Genomic DNA, 14,122 nt, shown 5'->3' with positions numbered 1-14,122 from the left:
ACTCAAAAACTTAATGAGCTTCATTTGAGGAATAAACGGCAGCTTTTACCTGACGGGAGACCGACCATAGACTGTAAAAGAGACCGACGCCTGAGCTACGGTAGCTAACAGTTAGCAGTTAGCAGGTTACGTACTTTCTCTCTCTCTCTCCCTTCTCTTCTTTACACACACACACACACACACACACACACACACACACACACACACACACACACACACACACACACACACACACACACACACACACACACACACACACACACGCACACACACGCACACACAGGCCGGTTGTCGGTCATATTGTTGTAAACCTTGTAATAACAGCTTGTTGAGTACAGATAACATTATTGCTGCTTCGGTTTGAGTGTGGATTAATTATTAATGGTTTGTTGTGTAATGTGAGCGATCCTGTTATTGATGAGCTGGGTTTTAATAACAGCTGATAATAACTGTGTAGATGGCGTGGATTGTGTGATGAGAAGGTGTTGCACACATTTTATCTGTGCATACCACTGTGCAAAACCTGTTTGTTGTGACTTTCTTGCGTGATTTGCTGATTTGCTGACTGCTGTGAAGACTGAGGGGAGTGAAGCTGACCTCTCCTCTGCTTCAGAGAGGGACAGCGTTGCACTGTCGGACCTGGTGTCTGCAGAGCAGCTGTGAAATGTTCTGATTGATGGGGAGTGAAACGCTGCGCCGCAATGCGGTAACAACTTAATGTTGATTTCACGGGTCTATTGTCAGTCTCGTGTAAGTTAGACAGCTGATAGTTTGTGTATGAGTCGGCAAGAAGTTGAGCACTGTAGTTAATAGTTACAGTCTGTCATGTGCGCATTTACAGTGGGGAAAAAAACTCTCTTCCTCCCGACTGCGTCCCAGGGGCTATTAATTATCACTGTTAATTATCGTCCCAAATATACATTTTTATGTCCCCGGGACAGCGTTGGTCTGGGACCCTGTGTATTAGACTACACTTGGCCCACTACAAGGTCTCGCCCCATCTGTATGAACCAGTCAGCTACGCCACTTTTACAATTTCATTTTCTAATCTACACAGCTGTTTTCAGTGAAACCGCAACAGAGACGGGACTGTGTGTGCAAACTCTGTTACACACAGATCGAGGCTACGCGGCTGGTCGTTTCACGTGTTGCTTTGTTGTGGTGTTGTATTAGCCTATAGTCATAGTGTCGTTATGCGTGCGCCCCGTAATAGGCTATGTCTGCTGCATTGTAGCCACATGTTTGATTTTAGATAAATCCTGCGAAGTAATCCCCGTTTTTATAAAAATACACCGGTAATCTGATTACATTTTCCCCTGAACTGTAACGGATTACTGTTACCTTTCCGTTACCTTTCTTCTTTTTTTTTTGATAGTGACTGTAATAATCACACTGATGATGTCACTGGTATGACGTCACGATCAAAGGACACAGTTAAAGGTATGACGTCACTCGGGCAACGCGCAGACATCACAGGAGTTATGACGTCATAATGGAAACACGACGTCACTCGTGACGCCATAAACACACGTATACATGACAATCCCAGCCACAATCAGTCAGACACAGGCACAGACAGACACAAAATAAGTTTGTCCTCGAGACAATTTGAATTTTTCAAAGATGTCGGGTGAATCCCGTCGCCTGCACCTGATAGAAGAAGTAGAAATGTTTGGACCACGGGAGCAAGAAAGCCAAAACAAAAGCTGCTGTTTTGAGCAAAAGGCTGAGCTCCAATCAAAGGTAAAGGCACTTGAGATGGAATTGAAGACCAAGAAGAGGGAATATGAAAAAGAACAGAAACGTCTTTACCGTGTGCTTGAAAAATGGAGGAAGTTCAACGACAGGTTGGCTGAAACTGTGGACAAAGTGGCCCAGCTCGACGCTAATAGTCTCCTAATAGAGAATTCATTCTGTGAGGCCAATGAAATAAAGGAAGAACTATTCCGAGTCTCAAATGTCTTGTCTGAGGTGCAAATGAAAAACGAAGCTTACAAAAAAGAGCTTGACACAACAAAAATGCAGTTGCGCCAGGGGAAGATTGGGGAGAATGATATGACAGAGGAACAAAAACCTGAAGATGAAAATCTGTTGGAAGTGTTGGACCACGAGCATCTAGTAACAGAGGCTGATGATGATCAAGACGAGTCTTTCAAAGATGAACACCTGACAGAGAAACTGCAGTCAGAGAAAGAAGATCTGTTGGGAACTGTGCAGACTCTGCAGGAAAGTCTGAACTCTCAGAGCGATCAGAATAAGACCATCAGTGCTGCGTTAGTCCTGCTTGAATCTCAGTCAGAGAAGAAACAGGCAGAGAACGAAACTCTGAAGACTCTGATTGATGCTCTGCAGGAGAATGAGAAAATGTTGAAGGAGAAGAACTACGGCCTCACTGATAACGTGGCCCACCTTGAAGATGTCAGAGAGAGAAATCAACAAGAGATTGACAATCTGAGATCAGTAGTCCACGATCTTCAGTGCCAGTTGGAGGAGTGCGAGGAGGTTCACAAAGAAAAAGATGAGTTAACACAGAAACTGGCCCATATGGAATCTATGATAGAAAAAAAACAAACAGAGATAGACACATTGAAGGCAGAGTTGCATCATCTTCAGGAAAAAGAGGATTCTATGAATTCGCTGAATAGTACAATTACAGCTGAGCTAAACCAAGTTAAGTCTCTAAGGGAGGAAGATATTGAAGAGACTGAAAATCTGAAAACAGCCATGAAAGATCTTGAACGCCAAATGAAGGATGCTCATCAAAAAATCTTGGAAAAAGATGAGCTAATTTCCAAGCAAACCAGGGAAATTGCTGATGAGCAGGAGAAGAACAGGGCCCTCACAGATGACGTAGCCTGCCTTGAAAATGTGAAAGAAAGAAATTTACAAATGATTGAAGACCTGAATGCAACAGTCCACGATCTTCAGTACCAGTTGAAGGAGTCCGAGGAGGTACAAAGCGATAAAGATGAGGTAACACAGAAACTGGCCCATGTGGAGTCTATGATGGAAAAAAAACAAACGGAGACGGACAAATTGAACGAAGAGCTGCAGAATCTTCAGGAAAGAGTGGAATTTATGAATGACTTGAACAGCACAATTACAGCTGAGCTAGCCCGAGTTGGGTCTTTGGGGGAGGAAGAGATTGAGGAGACTGAAAACCTGAAAACAGCCATGAAAGATCTTGAACGTCAAATGGAGGAAGCGCATCAAAAAATCTTGGAAAAAGATGAGCTAATTTCAAAGCAAATCAGGGAAATCGCTGATGAGCAGGAGAAAAACAGGGCCCTCACCGATGACGTAGCCTGCCTTGAAAATGTGAAAGAAAGAAATCTACAAGTGATTGAAAACCTGAAAGCAACAGTCCATGGGGATGCTCAGAATCAAGCTGAGCTAACATCACTCCTTGATAGTTGCAGTGAGAACACTGCTAAGCTCCAGTCTCAGGTTGGGGCATATGAGGTGGAGTTAAATGAGCTAAAGGCCAAAGAGAGCAACTACATGAAACAACAAGAAGAGCTACATGAACTGCACAGCCAGGTGGAGGAGCTGAAGTCTGAGTTGAGTGTAAAGGCACTGGAGATAACTGACCTGAAGACCCAGAACATCAAACTGCAAGAGACAGTCTGTGAAATCCCAGAGATTGAGGAAGAACTAGCTCGAGTCTCAAACCTTCTGTCCCAGGAGCAAAGTGTTAATCAGCAAAACGACAATTACATAAGGCAGTTGGAAGAGGAAACAATGGTTATGAGCCAGGAGAAAACAAACATGACTGCTGATCTGAGCCGGCTCGACTCTCTGTCAGAGAACCAGAAAAGTGAAATTGAAAATCTGCGGGCAGAGATCCATGTTCTCAAGGAAAATGAGAAAAAAATTAATGAGAAGTTTGACAGTCAAAAAAATGAGCTTTTACAAAATATTGTAGAACTTGAAGACCTGAAAGAGAATCTACAGACAGAGAACAAAACCCTGCTGGAAACAGTGCAGTATCTGCAGGAATCAGAGACAAAACTGGCAGCGTATGACAGTATGTGTGCACAGATTGATCTCCTGCATGAAAGTGAGACAATGTTAAATGAGAAGAACATCAGCCTCATGGATAATGTGGCCCATCTTGAACACGTCAGAGAGAAAAATCAACAAGAGATTGAAAATCTAAGATCAGCAGTCCGCGATCTTCAGTTCCAGGTGAAAGAGGCTCTGAAAGTTCACAGGGAAAACGAAGATCTAACTCAGAAACTGCTCTATGTGGAGTCTCTGATGGAGAAAAAACACACAGAGAACAAAAAATTGAAGACAGAACTGCATCAGGCTCAGGCAAAGGAAGAATTTATCAATGAACAGAACAGCACGATTACAGCCGAGCTGGCCAAACTTGAGTCTCTGACAAAGAAACAGACAGAAGAGACAAGAAACCTGAAGAGAACCATTCAAGATCTTCAGTACCAAATTGAGGATGCCCATCAAGTAATCCTTAATAAAGATGAGTTTATTACAATGTTAGACAGGGAAACTAGCAACAAACAGGAACTGCTACAGGAGTATGAGACACTCACAGCCGATCTGAAACAGTCAATCCGTGATCTTAAAATCCAGCTGGAGATGAGGCAGGAGGAGGACATACTCGCTGGAGTCGAGAGTTTCAGAGAGGAATCTAATACTCCTGTTGGAAACCAAGAACAACTGGATGGGCCTGAGCTCCGGAGAGACGAGGGCCCACATGTGTCTCTTTTTGCAGAACTTCTACAGCTGGAAACTCATGCTGTGGAACCTCAACAGCTGGAAACTCATGCTGTGGAAACTCATGCTGTGGAACCTCAACAGCTGGAAACTCATGCTGCACAACCTCAACAGCTGGAAACTCATGCTGCACAACCTCAACAGCTGGAAACTCATGCTGCACAACCTCAACAGCTGGAAACTCATGCTGCACAACGTCAGTGGCTTCGTTGTGCTAAACAGACACTGTGTGACGCTGCGCACATCAGCATGCGTATTGGCGTTGCCGCAATGGGTGTGGCCATTCCTATTGCGTCAATGCACGCCACAGGGATGTTAAATTTGTGCCAAACCCCCAACTACCATCATTATAATCCCACTGGACTGCTACAACCACTTTGCACCTACCATCAAGTAGAACGTCCCTTCTAAAAAAGACAGGCTACGTAAACATCTAGTAGCGCCACACGGCAGTGGTGTTTCACCACGGCCTTCTCTGTGTTTTGTCTTTGTCTTAGTCTGCATCTTCTTTATTTCTCTATCTTCTTCATCTCTGTATCTTTATCTTCTTTTTCTCTTTATCTATCTATATCTTTTCTTTCTTCCTACTGTCATCTAAATTATGTTACTACTACTATACTATTTGATGATTTCTTTCTTTCTTTCTTTCTTTCTTTCTTTCTTTCTTTCTTTCCTACTTTCTTTCTTTCTTTCTTTCCTACTTTCTTCGTTCTTTCTCTCTCTCTCATTGTTTATTCCTGCACACACACACACACTCAACACTTCTTCATCTCTGTATCTTTATCTTCTCTTTCTCTTTACCTCTTTTCTTTCTTCCTACTGTCATCTAAATTATGTTACTACTATACTATTTGATGATTTCTTTCTTTCTTTCTTTCTTTCTTTCTTTCTTTCTTTCTTTCTTTCTTTCTTTCTTTCTTTCTTTCTTTCTTTCTTTCTTTCTTTCCTACTGTCTTTCTTTCTCTATCATTGTTTATTCTTGCTTTCACACACACACACACACACGCACACACACACAATTGTTAATTTGTCTAATTTGTCTCGTCAAACCATGTAATAAGTTGCTTTGTATGTCCTTATCTGTTTGTTTGTTGTCCTGTCCTGTCACTGTAGCACCTAATAAGAAATAGATAGATGAATAAATAAATAATCAAATCAATAAAAATAGATTTTGTCTTCTTTCCATAAAAACACCCCAACAACAAACAAACAAACAAACAAAAAAACCTAAATAAATAAACAAAGTGGAATTCAATATGTGAGGTAAATTAGAATATGAATAACATAAATGAGGGACACTTGATAATCATCATAATAAAGACGAAAGGAACACTTTGTTTACAAAAGACAAAAATAATGGTTTTTGGTACAACATTGCCCTAAACAAGGGAGAACCATGACTGCAAATTATATTAAAGCTTCAAGTGTTGTTCTTTTTGTGAGGATCATTACAGTAAACAGACCAAAACATACAGTCATCATGTCATTTTGTTTGCTACAAAAACTTGCGTATTTTTGTGCACATGTAGAAAGGTTTCTGTTTCTCTGTTTTTCATGTAAAAAAAGAGAAAGAAAACATTGTTTACTTCCCTTAATTTCTTTCGCACAAAAAATGAATTGTCCCTAACATACACAGAAGAGACCCTCAGTGGCTCAGTTTTTCCATTTCTGGTATTACGTAAACAATACCATGTCATTGTGCAGTTTCTTTTAAGCACTGGCCAAATGAAATTCAGTAGTGACCACCTAGTTACAGCTGGAGAAAGTTGGGTGAGTTCTGTGGTGGACAATGATTAGAGGCTGCGAGCTACAGAGCAGCCCTGAAATATGTCAGGAATTGTAGATATGGCATTGCATTTGTCCTACCTGTACCTGCCTTTTTTTTCTCTTTTCTTTTTTTTTAATCCCTTATAACTGTTGGTGTGTAACCAGCCTAATGCTTAGTGTTAGCATTCAGGACCCAGTGTCACTCTGACTCTTTTGTCTCATCCACCCTGAACTTGTAACACTCCAACCACACACTGTGCGTCCTGGCAGCAGCTAGAGATGGCCAGGGGAGTGTTTGCAGTGGTGACCCTGGGCCTCCTGCCACGTCCAAGACAGTTACACCAAGTAGCACTCAAGATGGAGGTAAGTGACATAGAGTCCTCCGAACAAAGACATCTCTCTCTGAGTTGGCACTCAATGTGTGACTATAGTATTTTTAGAATGAGGACCCACAGAGAGCTGCATGTGGAGGACAAGATAACCTTTCTCTTCACCAGTAGTCCGTAAAAAGCTTCCAATAATAATTATGGTTTCTTTATCCTTGTCCACATGGCAAAAATATTGAGAACATAGTCCATGTTATACTGATATAACATTATATCAAAGATTAATCGATGACACTTCAGTTCCAATATATGTATGTCTGGTCAATAGTATTATTCTGCAACATTTTGTGCAGCCTAAACTAAATATTCTCAAAACATTTCTGCGTATTTTGCATCACCAACAAAGTAGGGGTGTGGAAACTCATGAAACACATGTGGATGGAGGTTAAAAAAATCTGAAAAAAATATATACTGTATATGGTAGACTAGAATATATAATTCATATTCCTATTTGACTTGTATACAATTTAAAATATTAGTTTGTCAATGAATCAAACAGCAAACATAAGACATAAGACTTTTTATTGATCTCATGTGTGGGAAATTCACTTGCAACAGTAGCACAGAAGTACAAAAAAATACGCAAAACAAAAATATGTACTGTTATGTACAAAATAGCTACTGTATTTAAATAGAGAAAACAACTATAGCCTACATGTTAGTTGGTCGGAGACATATTGCACAGTGTGGGTGGGCATGAATACAAGTGCTTGTATGAACTGGTAAAAATGCACAAGGATAAATTATAGCCTACAGAAGAGAAAAACTTTATAAATACATGTTATTGTTGTAATTTGCATCTAGTACTCTAATGCAGCAGCTGTCAGGTTAACAATGTTTATATATATATATAATTAGATTAGTGTATATGCAATAATGGTGTTTGATGTACAACAAGCACAGGTTTTTTTTTCCCCCACTTGTATCAGATATTGATATCAGGAATAGGGTAAAGTATGAGCCTAGTGTGATGTCTACAGGTGTTAAGATCTGTATATTTAGATAAAAAAATAAACAACCAAAAATACATACGGTAAACACAGGTCCAATAAGTCACACTAAAATAATTAAAAAGAAATGATCAGAGTTGTGATATATTAGTGCCAGTAACAACAGTAACGATACTCGGGTCCTCCAGTAGGCGCCGCTGGTCAGTGTCTGAACCGGCTTTGAGCCACCAAGAGTCGGTTTATTCATTAGTGGAGATCCGGGATGCTCCGACGCTGCCGCTGCTGGAGATGCATCAGGGGGTGAAGGAGCTTTGTAGGAGGGAACAGCTCTGCTGCTGAAGGCTTCTTCAAACAGAAAAGTGTCTGGATACGCTCTACGATGAGGCGGAGTGAAGAATAAATTGTTTCCGGATGAAAAGCCTGTGGACGAGGAGGGTTTTTTTTGTCTTTGCAGCTCCCAAGTTTAGACAGCTAATGCTAATGCTAATAGCTTTAGCATTAGCTCGCTAGGTAAATAGACGGACTTTCGGAGTTTCCCGCATCTGCGTCCACGTTGTCAGCCGAAGAACCGAGCCGTTCGTAATTATTTTATACCATCCACGCATTCAGTTTAATAGTAAGTGTGTCTCTTGTGCGATGGGAGGATTTTTGATACGTTACGCACGAAGCTAACTGGCTAGTCGTTAGCCTGTGCGTATGCTGCTAGCTGACGTTAGCCCGCAACTTCGGCAGGAGAGTTTCGGCGAGCTGACTACCACAGTATTGTTGTTGTCGCCCAGAAGCAACCTCTGCCGTCGTGAGCAGTCCGTCTGCAGTCATGTTTGAAATGGAGACGCATATATCGTGCCTTTTTCCCGAGATCCTGGCCATTATTTTCAGTTATCTGGACGTGAAAGACAAAGGGAGAGTAGCCCAAGTGTGCGCGGCCTGGAGAGACGCGTCCTACCACAAGTCGGTGTGGAGGGGGGTGGAAGCCAAGCTCCATCTGCGGAGAGCCAACCCGTCTCTGTTCCCCAGCCTGCAGACCAGAGGGATCAAGAAAGTTCAGATCCTCAGCCTGAGGCGAAGTCTGAGCTATGTGATTCAAGGGATGCCGCACATCGAAAGCCTTAATCTGTGCGGCTGTTTCAACCTCACAGACAACGGACTCGGACATGCCTTTGTGCAGGACATCCCATCACTGCGGGTGCTGAACCTCAGCCTTTGTAAACAGATCACGGACTCCAGCCTGGGCAGGATTGCCCAGTACCTCAAAAACCTGGAGGTGCTTGAACTTGGGGGGTGCAGCAATATCACAAACACGGGCCTGTTGCTCATCGCCTGGGGCTTGCACAGACTCAAGAGCCTTAACCTGCGCAGCTGCAGGCATGTGTCCGACGTGGGCATCGGTCACCTGTCCGGCATGACCCGCAGTGCTGCGGAGGGCTGCCTGTCTCTGGAGAAGTTAACCTTGCAGGACTGCCAGAAGCTGACCGACCTTTCTCTGAAACACGTGTCGAAGGGCCTGAACAAGCTCAAAGTGCTCAATCTCAGTTTCTGTGGAGGGATATCAGATGCAGGGATGATCCACTTGTCACACATGACCCACCTGTGCAGCCTGAACCTGCGGTCCTGTGATAACATCAGTGACACGGGGATAATGCATCTGGCCATGGGCTCCCTCAGGCTGTCCGGACTGGACGTCTCCTTCTGCGATAAGATCGGGGACCAGAGCCTGGCATACATCGCCCAGGGCTTGTACCAGCTCAAGTCCCTCTCTCTCTGTTCATGCCACATCAGTGACGACGGCATCAACAGGATGGTCCGCCAGATGCACGAACTCAAGACTCTCAACATTGGACAGTGTGTGAGAATCACAGACAAGGGGTTGGAGTTGATAGCTGACCACCTGACCCAGCTGACGGGAATTGATCTGTACGGTTGTACGAAGATCACCAAGAGAGGTCTGGAGAGGATAACGCAGCTCCCGTGCCTTAAAGTGTTAAACCTGGGACTGTGGCAGATGACTGAGAGTGAGAGGGTGAGGTGAAAGCTCTCCTGTTTAGTATACACGTGTTTCATTGTGTACAGTGCTCAGTTTCTTAATTTTACCTTCAATACTGTGACTAAAAGAGAGGGACTCAGCATTGATCACTGGAATATTGTTCACCTCCGCTGCAATATCCACTCTTACTCTGACTTTATTTTGTGCTCTCTTTCTGAGGCGCACTGTCAAATCTCAGCCAGTGTACAATTCTTAATATCTAGCTACCTCACCCATCAAACACAGGAGTGCCTACTGTCGCTGAATACTAGATTACTTTGCATATTTTTGTGATTTACACACCAATGGAGGTTTTGATATTGAAGAAATCTCATTGCAAAACAATAGGTAGGCGTATTAACTCTCAACAGGAAGTCCAGAGTACCTTGGATTGAAGTTTTGATAGAATGTTTTTTTTGGCTGATGTATTTTTTACTTGTGTAACCCAATATTTTTTTGTATTGAATAACTGTTTTTGACAAAATTGTACTTCAAATTGAAGTGGGTGGATCACTCCTGTCTGTCTTTGTTTACCTATGTATAGTTGGCTATGTTTCATATTCCTGAGGAAATAAGTACGTATCAGATGTTCCAGTATGCTACTATGTCAAAGGTTCATCAACATGACTACAGCAAGGCGTAGTAATTAACAGCTGCAAAGGCTATATGCAATACCTTAAACTGTTCATCAGTGGTTATTCTCCTGAGGAGCTTCCAATGATAGTGTCAGAGTATTTGTTTAAAAAAGCAGTAATTTAAGATTGTTTTATATTCATACAGTAGTGATATTTATGAATAAAGATGGCAAATATGTTTTGATCTTGTCAAATGTTTGTTGTTGTTTTTTTTACTAGTATTACAAACTGTTACTTGCATTATCATGAACATAATTTCTGTAAGGTTTTAGTAGTTCAGTGGACCATCATGAATTATCTTAGCCAAGTTTTTAAAAGCTCAAGGCAAAGCTACCACTAAATGTAATCTAGAGTCAAATATGTAATTAAGATAGAGATAATAATCTTAATCATTCCACAGCTGATAAGACTGATTATTAATACCAAATTTTTAAGGTCTAAGTTTACACCTCATACACTTTAGACTGATATTAAATATTGGAGACAGTTTGAGTCATTATGATTGAAAAAAAAGTTTATTGTAGAAAAATGCATTTACACACCAATATACCAATTGAATCCCACTGGCATGAGTCGAAAACTTGAGATAAGCCACCACTGCATCTCAGCACCTGGGTTCAGAGACGAGGCCGGTTTCAACCGTGCTCTGTACACCCTGCTGCCTCTCCAAATCATAATGCATGTGCCCAGTGAGTTTGTGAGGACACGTGAATCTGACTGTGGTACCAACATATAAACCACAATGTTCATGTTCCATTTTCCAAGTAACTTTTCAACTTAGGAGTAAAAGTTGATAGTCCTGTGAGCTGAAGTCACATTTTCACAATGGGTTCATTTAGTAGCTGCAAAAATCTTAATTTATAAAACTAGATACATTTGTAACAATCAGTTTATATTCCTCATGTGGGATTTTGAACTGCTGCACATCACACTTTCATGGGAACACTGATGAAATCCAACTCTGAGTGTTTGATACATGTGTGAACTCTGACCATCAGCTCCTGGCAAATAGATGACGCTGACAACCGAGGAGGACTTGGATGATAAATTTATATAGCAGTTGTGCAGGTCAATAGTTAGTCAATGTAGAATTTCAATTTCCCAATAACCAGCTGTTTTCCTGCTCCAGTATTTGTAGGGGATGTTTTTATATCCAAAATTAGTTTGTAAAAAAAGCTTAGACGAGAAACCAAGGCTTATAATTTATTTATTTACATACATACAAAATCCAAATAACTGACAAACATGTCTGTTTTGCTTTCTTTTTACACAGTTTGATTCTTAACACGAACAGACAGAAGTACATTTCTTGTACAAATGCAAAACAAATACCATGAACTTGACAGAAGCCCCTTAATTCAGCTCTGTGTTCCTCAATAAGGAGTCGAGAAAAAGAGATGACAAGACATTAAGGCAAGGGCAGGGACACACAGGCCAAAGTAAGGGAAAACAAAACACAAAAAATGCCTTCTTCTTTCTCTGAACCCTGTGGCAAACGGTTAATGGGTTTAGGAATGAAAAGAAATGAACTGTCACTCGGAGATCTGACAGACAAGAAGTACAAAAACAAGCATCCAACCAACATCTGTCAAAACCAGAGGCGAGTTATGTTTTCAGTACGACATGCTATTAGTCTACTTTGAAAATCCACCTGCCCAAATTCATCTGTAAATCGACCTCACGTGGGAAGTTTGTTAGAAAACTTCATCTATTTTTTTTAGATACTGACACAGTGTTCAAGTGTTTTGTTCTGTAACATCATGTTCCTCTTATAACAGCAGGTGCGCCACGACGGCAGGAGACTTATTCCTTTTATCCATCCGCCTGCCTTTGACATCGACCATGACAGAACAGGTAGAAACAGATAAACTGAAAAAAATAACAACACTGGTATCTCAGGATAATACATTTACATCACCATGTGGTGAAAATATATAAAAAATGACAATTAGAAATTAATGCAAGAAAAGTACTCTCCCATCACACAGTCACGGTTTGAAAACATTTGTAGTTCACACATTATTTTTGACACAAAAGTTTTTTGTTTTGTTTTTTTTCTTACACCTTTCCTCAGTTTCTGCTGAGGACACTAACTCGACGGTCTTTTTGTTCAGAGCAGCTCGCTCGTAAAGATTCTGTGCAAACATTCAATGCATATCCATACAGTAAACATTTTTTTTATATATATGTATGATATTTATATATATATATCTCTATAGAACATGACTTTCTGCAAGTTATGGCAGTACTGTCACACACACACATTTTGTCCTTAAGACAAAATTAGACACAAAAGACAACTGCACTGCTTGTAACTTTTCTGAATTTTTTTTTAAAGAATGCACAACACCTTCCACTTAATTACCTTTATTCAGTCACTGTACGTGTTAAATATCATGTTATTTACAAACTGATCTAAAAAGTCAAAATCTGCTGAAAAGTGACTTTCACTTGTAAGTAAATGTAAATGTAGATGCACTTAGTAATTAAAAACCTCAGCCCTGAAGATTTCAAAAAATACAATAAAGGAGGCATCACTTGTAAGTGATTTGAAAAACACAAGAAAAATAGGGGGAAAGGGGGAGGGGGGGTCACTCGTATTCTTCAGTGATTCAGTCTGAGAACTAATGAGCAGGTGGGCTTTGAGTAACATCTATAGAAACTTTGGATGAGACTGAATGATCAGTGGATCAGATTGAAAATTCCCTACATCATGCCTTAGCACCAATATTATAGAGGAATAAGTTATCCCTGCTTTTTAGGTCCAGTACTGATTTCTGTGCATGCTCCAAGGCCACTAGAACGTTCTCAAAAGAAATATTGCATACCTCAATAAACAAGTGGACGTTGTGTGCAAAACCATCTAAAAATGAACACGTCACCAAGAATAAAAAGCTTTTCTCCTCCTCTCATCTATTGAAAACGTACTGTAACTAAATTCTGATCTTTGATCTGTGTCAAAGGTCAAACTTGCCCCCCCCTATCCCACCCCACCCCCCCCTTCCTCTCCTGCCTATGACCCAGCCGCAGACGAGTCGACACAGTAAAAATGTACCTACAACCTAATCCTTGCTACATGGACAGATCCGCAGCTTGGAGAGGAAACATTTGGAGAACTTACTGCATTTATTTGGTTAAAAAGTGAAGACTGGCCACCAGCAGCTGGATTCTAACTAGTTTCTGGGGTCCGACCCAGAGCTTAATAGCGAACACTAACTAAAAACACATGACAAGCATCTACACGACTCCCGTGATTTCACACACACACACACACACACACACACACACACACACACACACACACGCACATACACACTGAACTCGGCTCCTCTCTGCTCCCCTCTAGATGTAGCAGCTCCCCAGTTCTCCAAGGCAAAAAGTGCTTTCCTGCCCCATGTGAAGAGTAAATTTACCCCTTTAGACTTACAAGTGTTGTGAGAGGAATCTAAGGGGTAAAAGACTGAGATAGAAGAGGGTGAGGTAACTGTGCTTGATTTGGCAATTCCTGCAAGGAAATGATGCCGTCTAGGGAGAGGAAGGTTGGCAGTATAATCCAAGACTTTGTGCGGATGTTTGCTTCGTTCATCTGAAATCTTTTCTCTCCCAACGCACCTGTCCCAG

At 41.4% G+C, this 14,122-nt stretch overlaps 3 protein-coding genes and 1 long non-coding RNA gene across 5 annotated transcripts; 3 read left to right on the top strand and 1 right to left on the bottom strand.

Annotated features, from left to right (window-relative positions):
- Positions 1-1,519: 1,519 nt before the first annotated feature.
- On the top strand, positions 1,520-3,115 carry LOC146986008 (uncharacterized). The gene is made up of 2 exons (XM_085780455.1): positions 1,520-3,069; positions 3,107-3,115. The coding sequence occupies exons 1-2, from the start codon at positions 1,624-1,626 to the stop codon at positions 3,113-3,115; spliced, it is 1,455 nt and encodes a 484-aa protein (XP_085636581.1). The 5' UTR covers positions 1,520-1,623.
- Positions 3,116-3,161: 46 nt separating this feature from the next.
- LOC146986007 (uncharacterized) lies at positions 3,162-5,249 on the top strand. Its single transcript, XM_085779555.1, has one exon. It carries the CDS (start codon positions 3,175-3,177, stop codon positions 5,149-5,151), a length of 1,977 nt encoding a protein of 658 aa, XP_085635681.1. The 5' UTR covers positions 3,162-3,174; the 3' UTR covers positions 5,152-5,249.
- Positions 5,250-8,057: 2,808 nt separating this feature from the next.
- LOC146986006 (F-box/LRR-repeat protein 14-like) lies at positions 8,058-10,683 on the top strand. The gene has a single exon (XM_085779554.1). The coding sequence runs from the start codon at positions 8,661-8,663 to the stop codon at positions 9,870-9,872; it is 1,212 nt and encodes a 403-aa protein (XP_085635680.1). The 5' UTR covers positions 8,058-8,660; the 3' UTR covers positions 9,873-10,683.
- A 2,870-nt stretch (positions 10,684-13,553) lies between these two features.
- LOC146986005 (uncharacterized) lies at positions 13,554-14,037 on the bottom strand. 2 transcript variants are annotated; one of them, XR_015036011.1, is made up of 2 exons: positions 13,800-14,037; positions 13,554-13,746 (listed from the first exon to the last, which is right to left on the bottom strand). It is a non-coding gene; the product is annotated as an uncharacterized LOC146986005 (long non-coding RNA). The 2 variants fall into 2 exon arrangements; XR_015036012.1 differs by having other exon boundaries at positions 13,784-13,914.
- Between the last annotated feature and the right edge of the window lie 85 nt (positions 14,038-14,122).

Source organism: Trachurus japonicus, chromosome 6 (genome assembly GCF_045865225.1).
Source record: "Trachurus japonicus isolate A0001 chromosome 6, Traja_1.0".
Lineage (NCBI taxonomy): Eukaryota > Metazoa > Chordata > Actinopteri > Carangiformes > Carangidae > Trachurus > Trachurus japonicus.
Note: the sequence above shows the minus strand (reverse complement) of the source record. Positions and strands in the feature narration are given on the sequence as shown.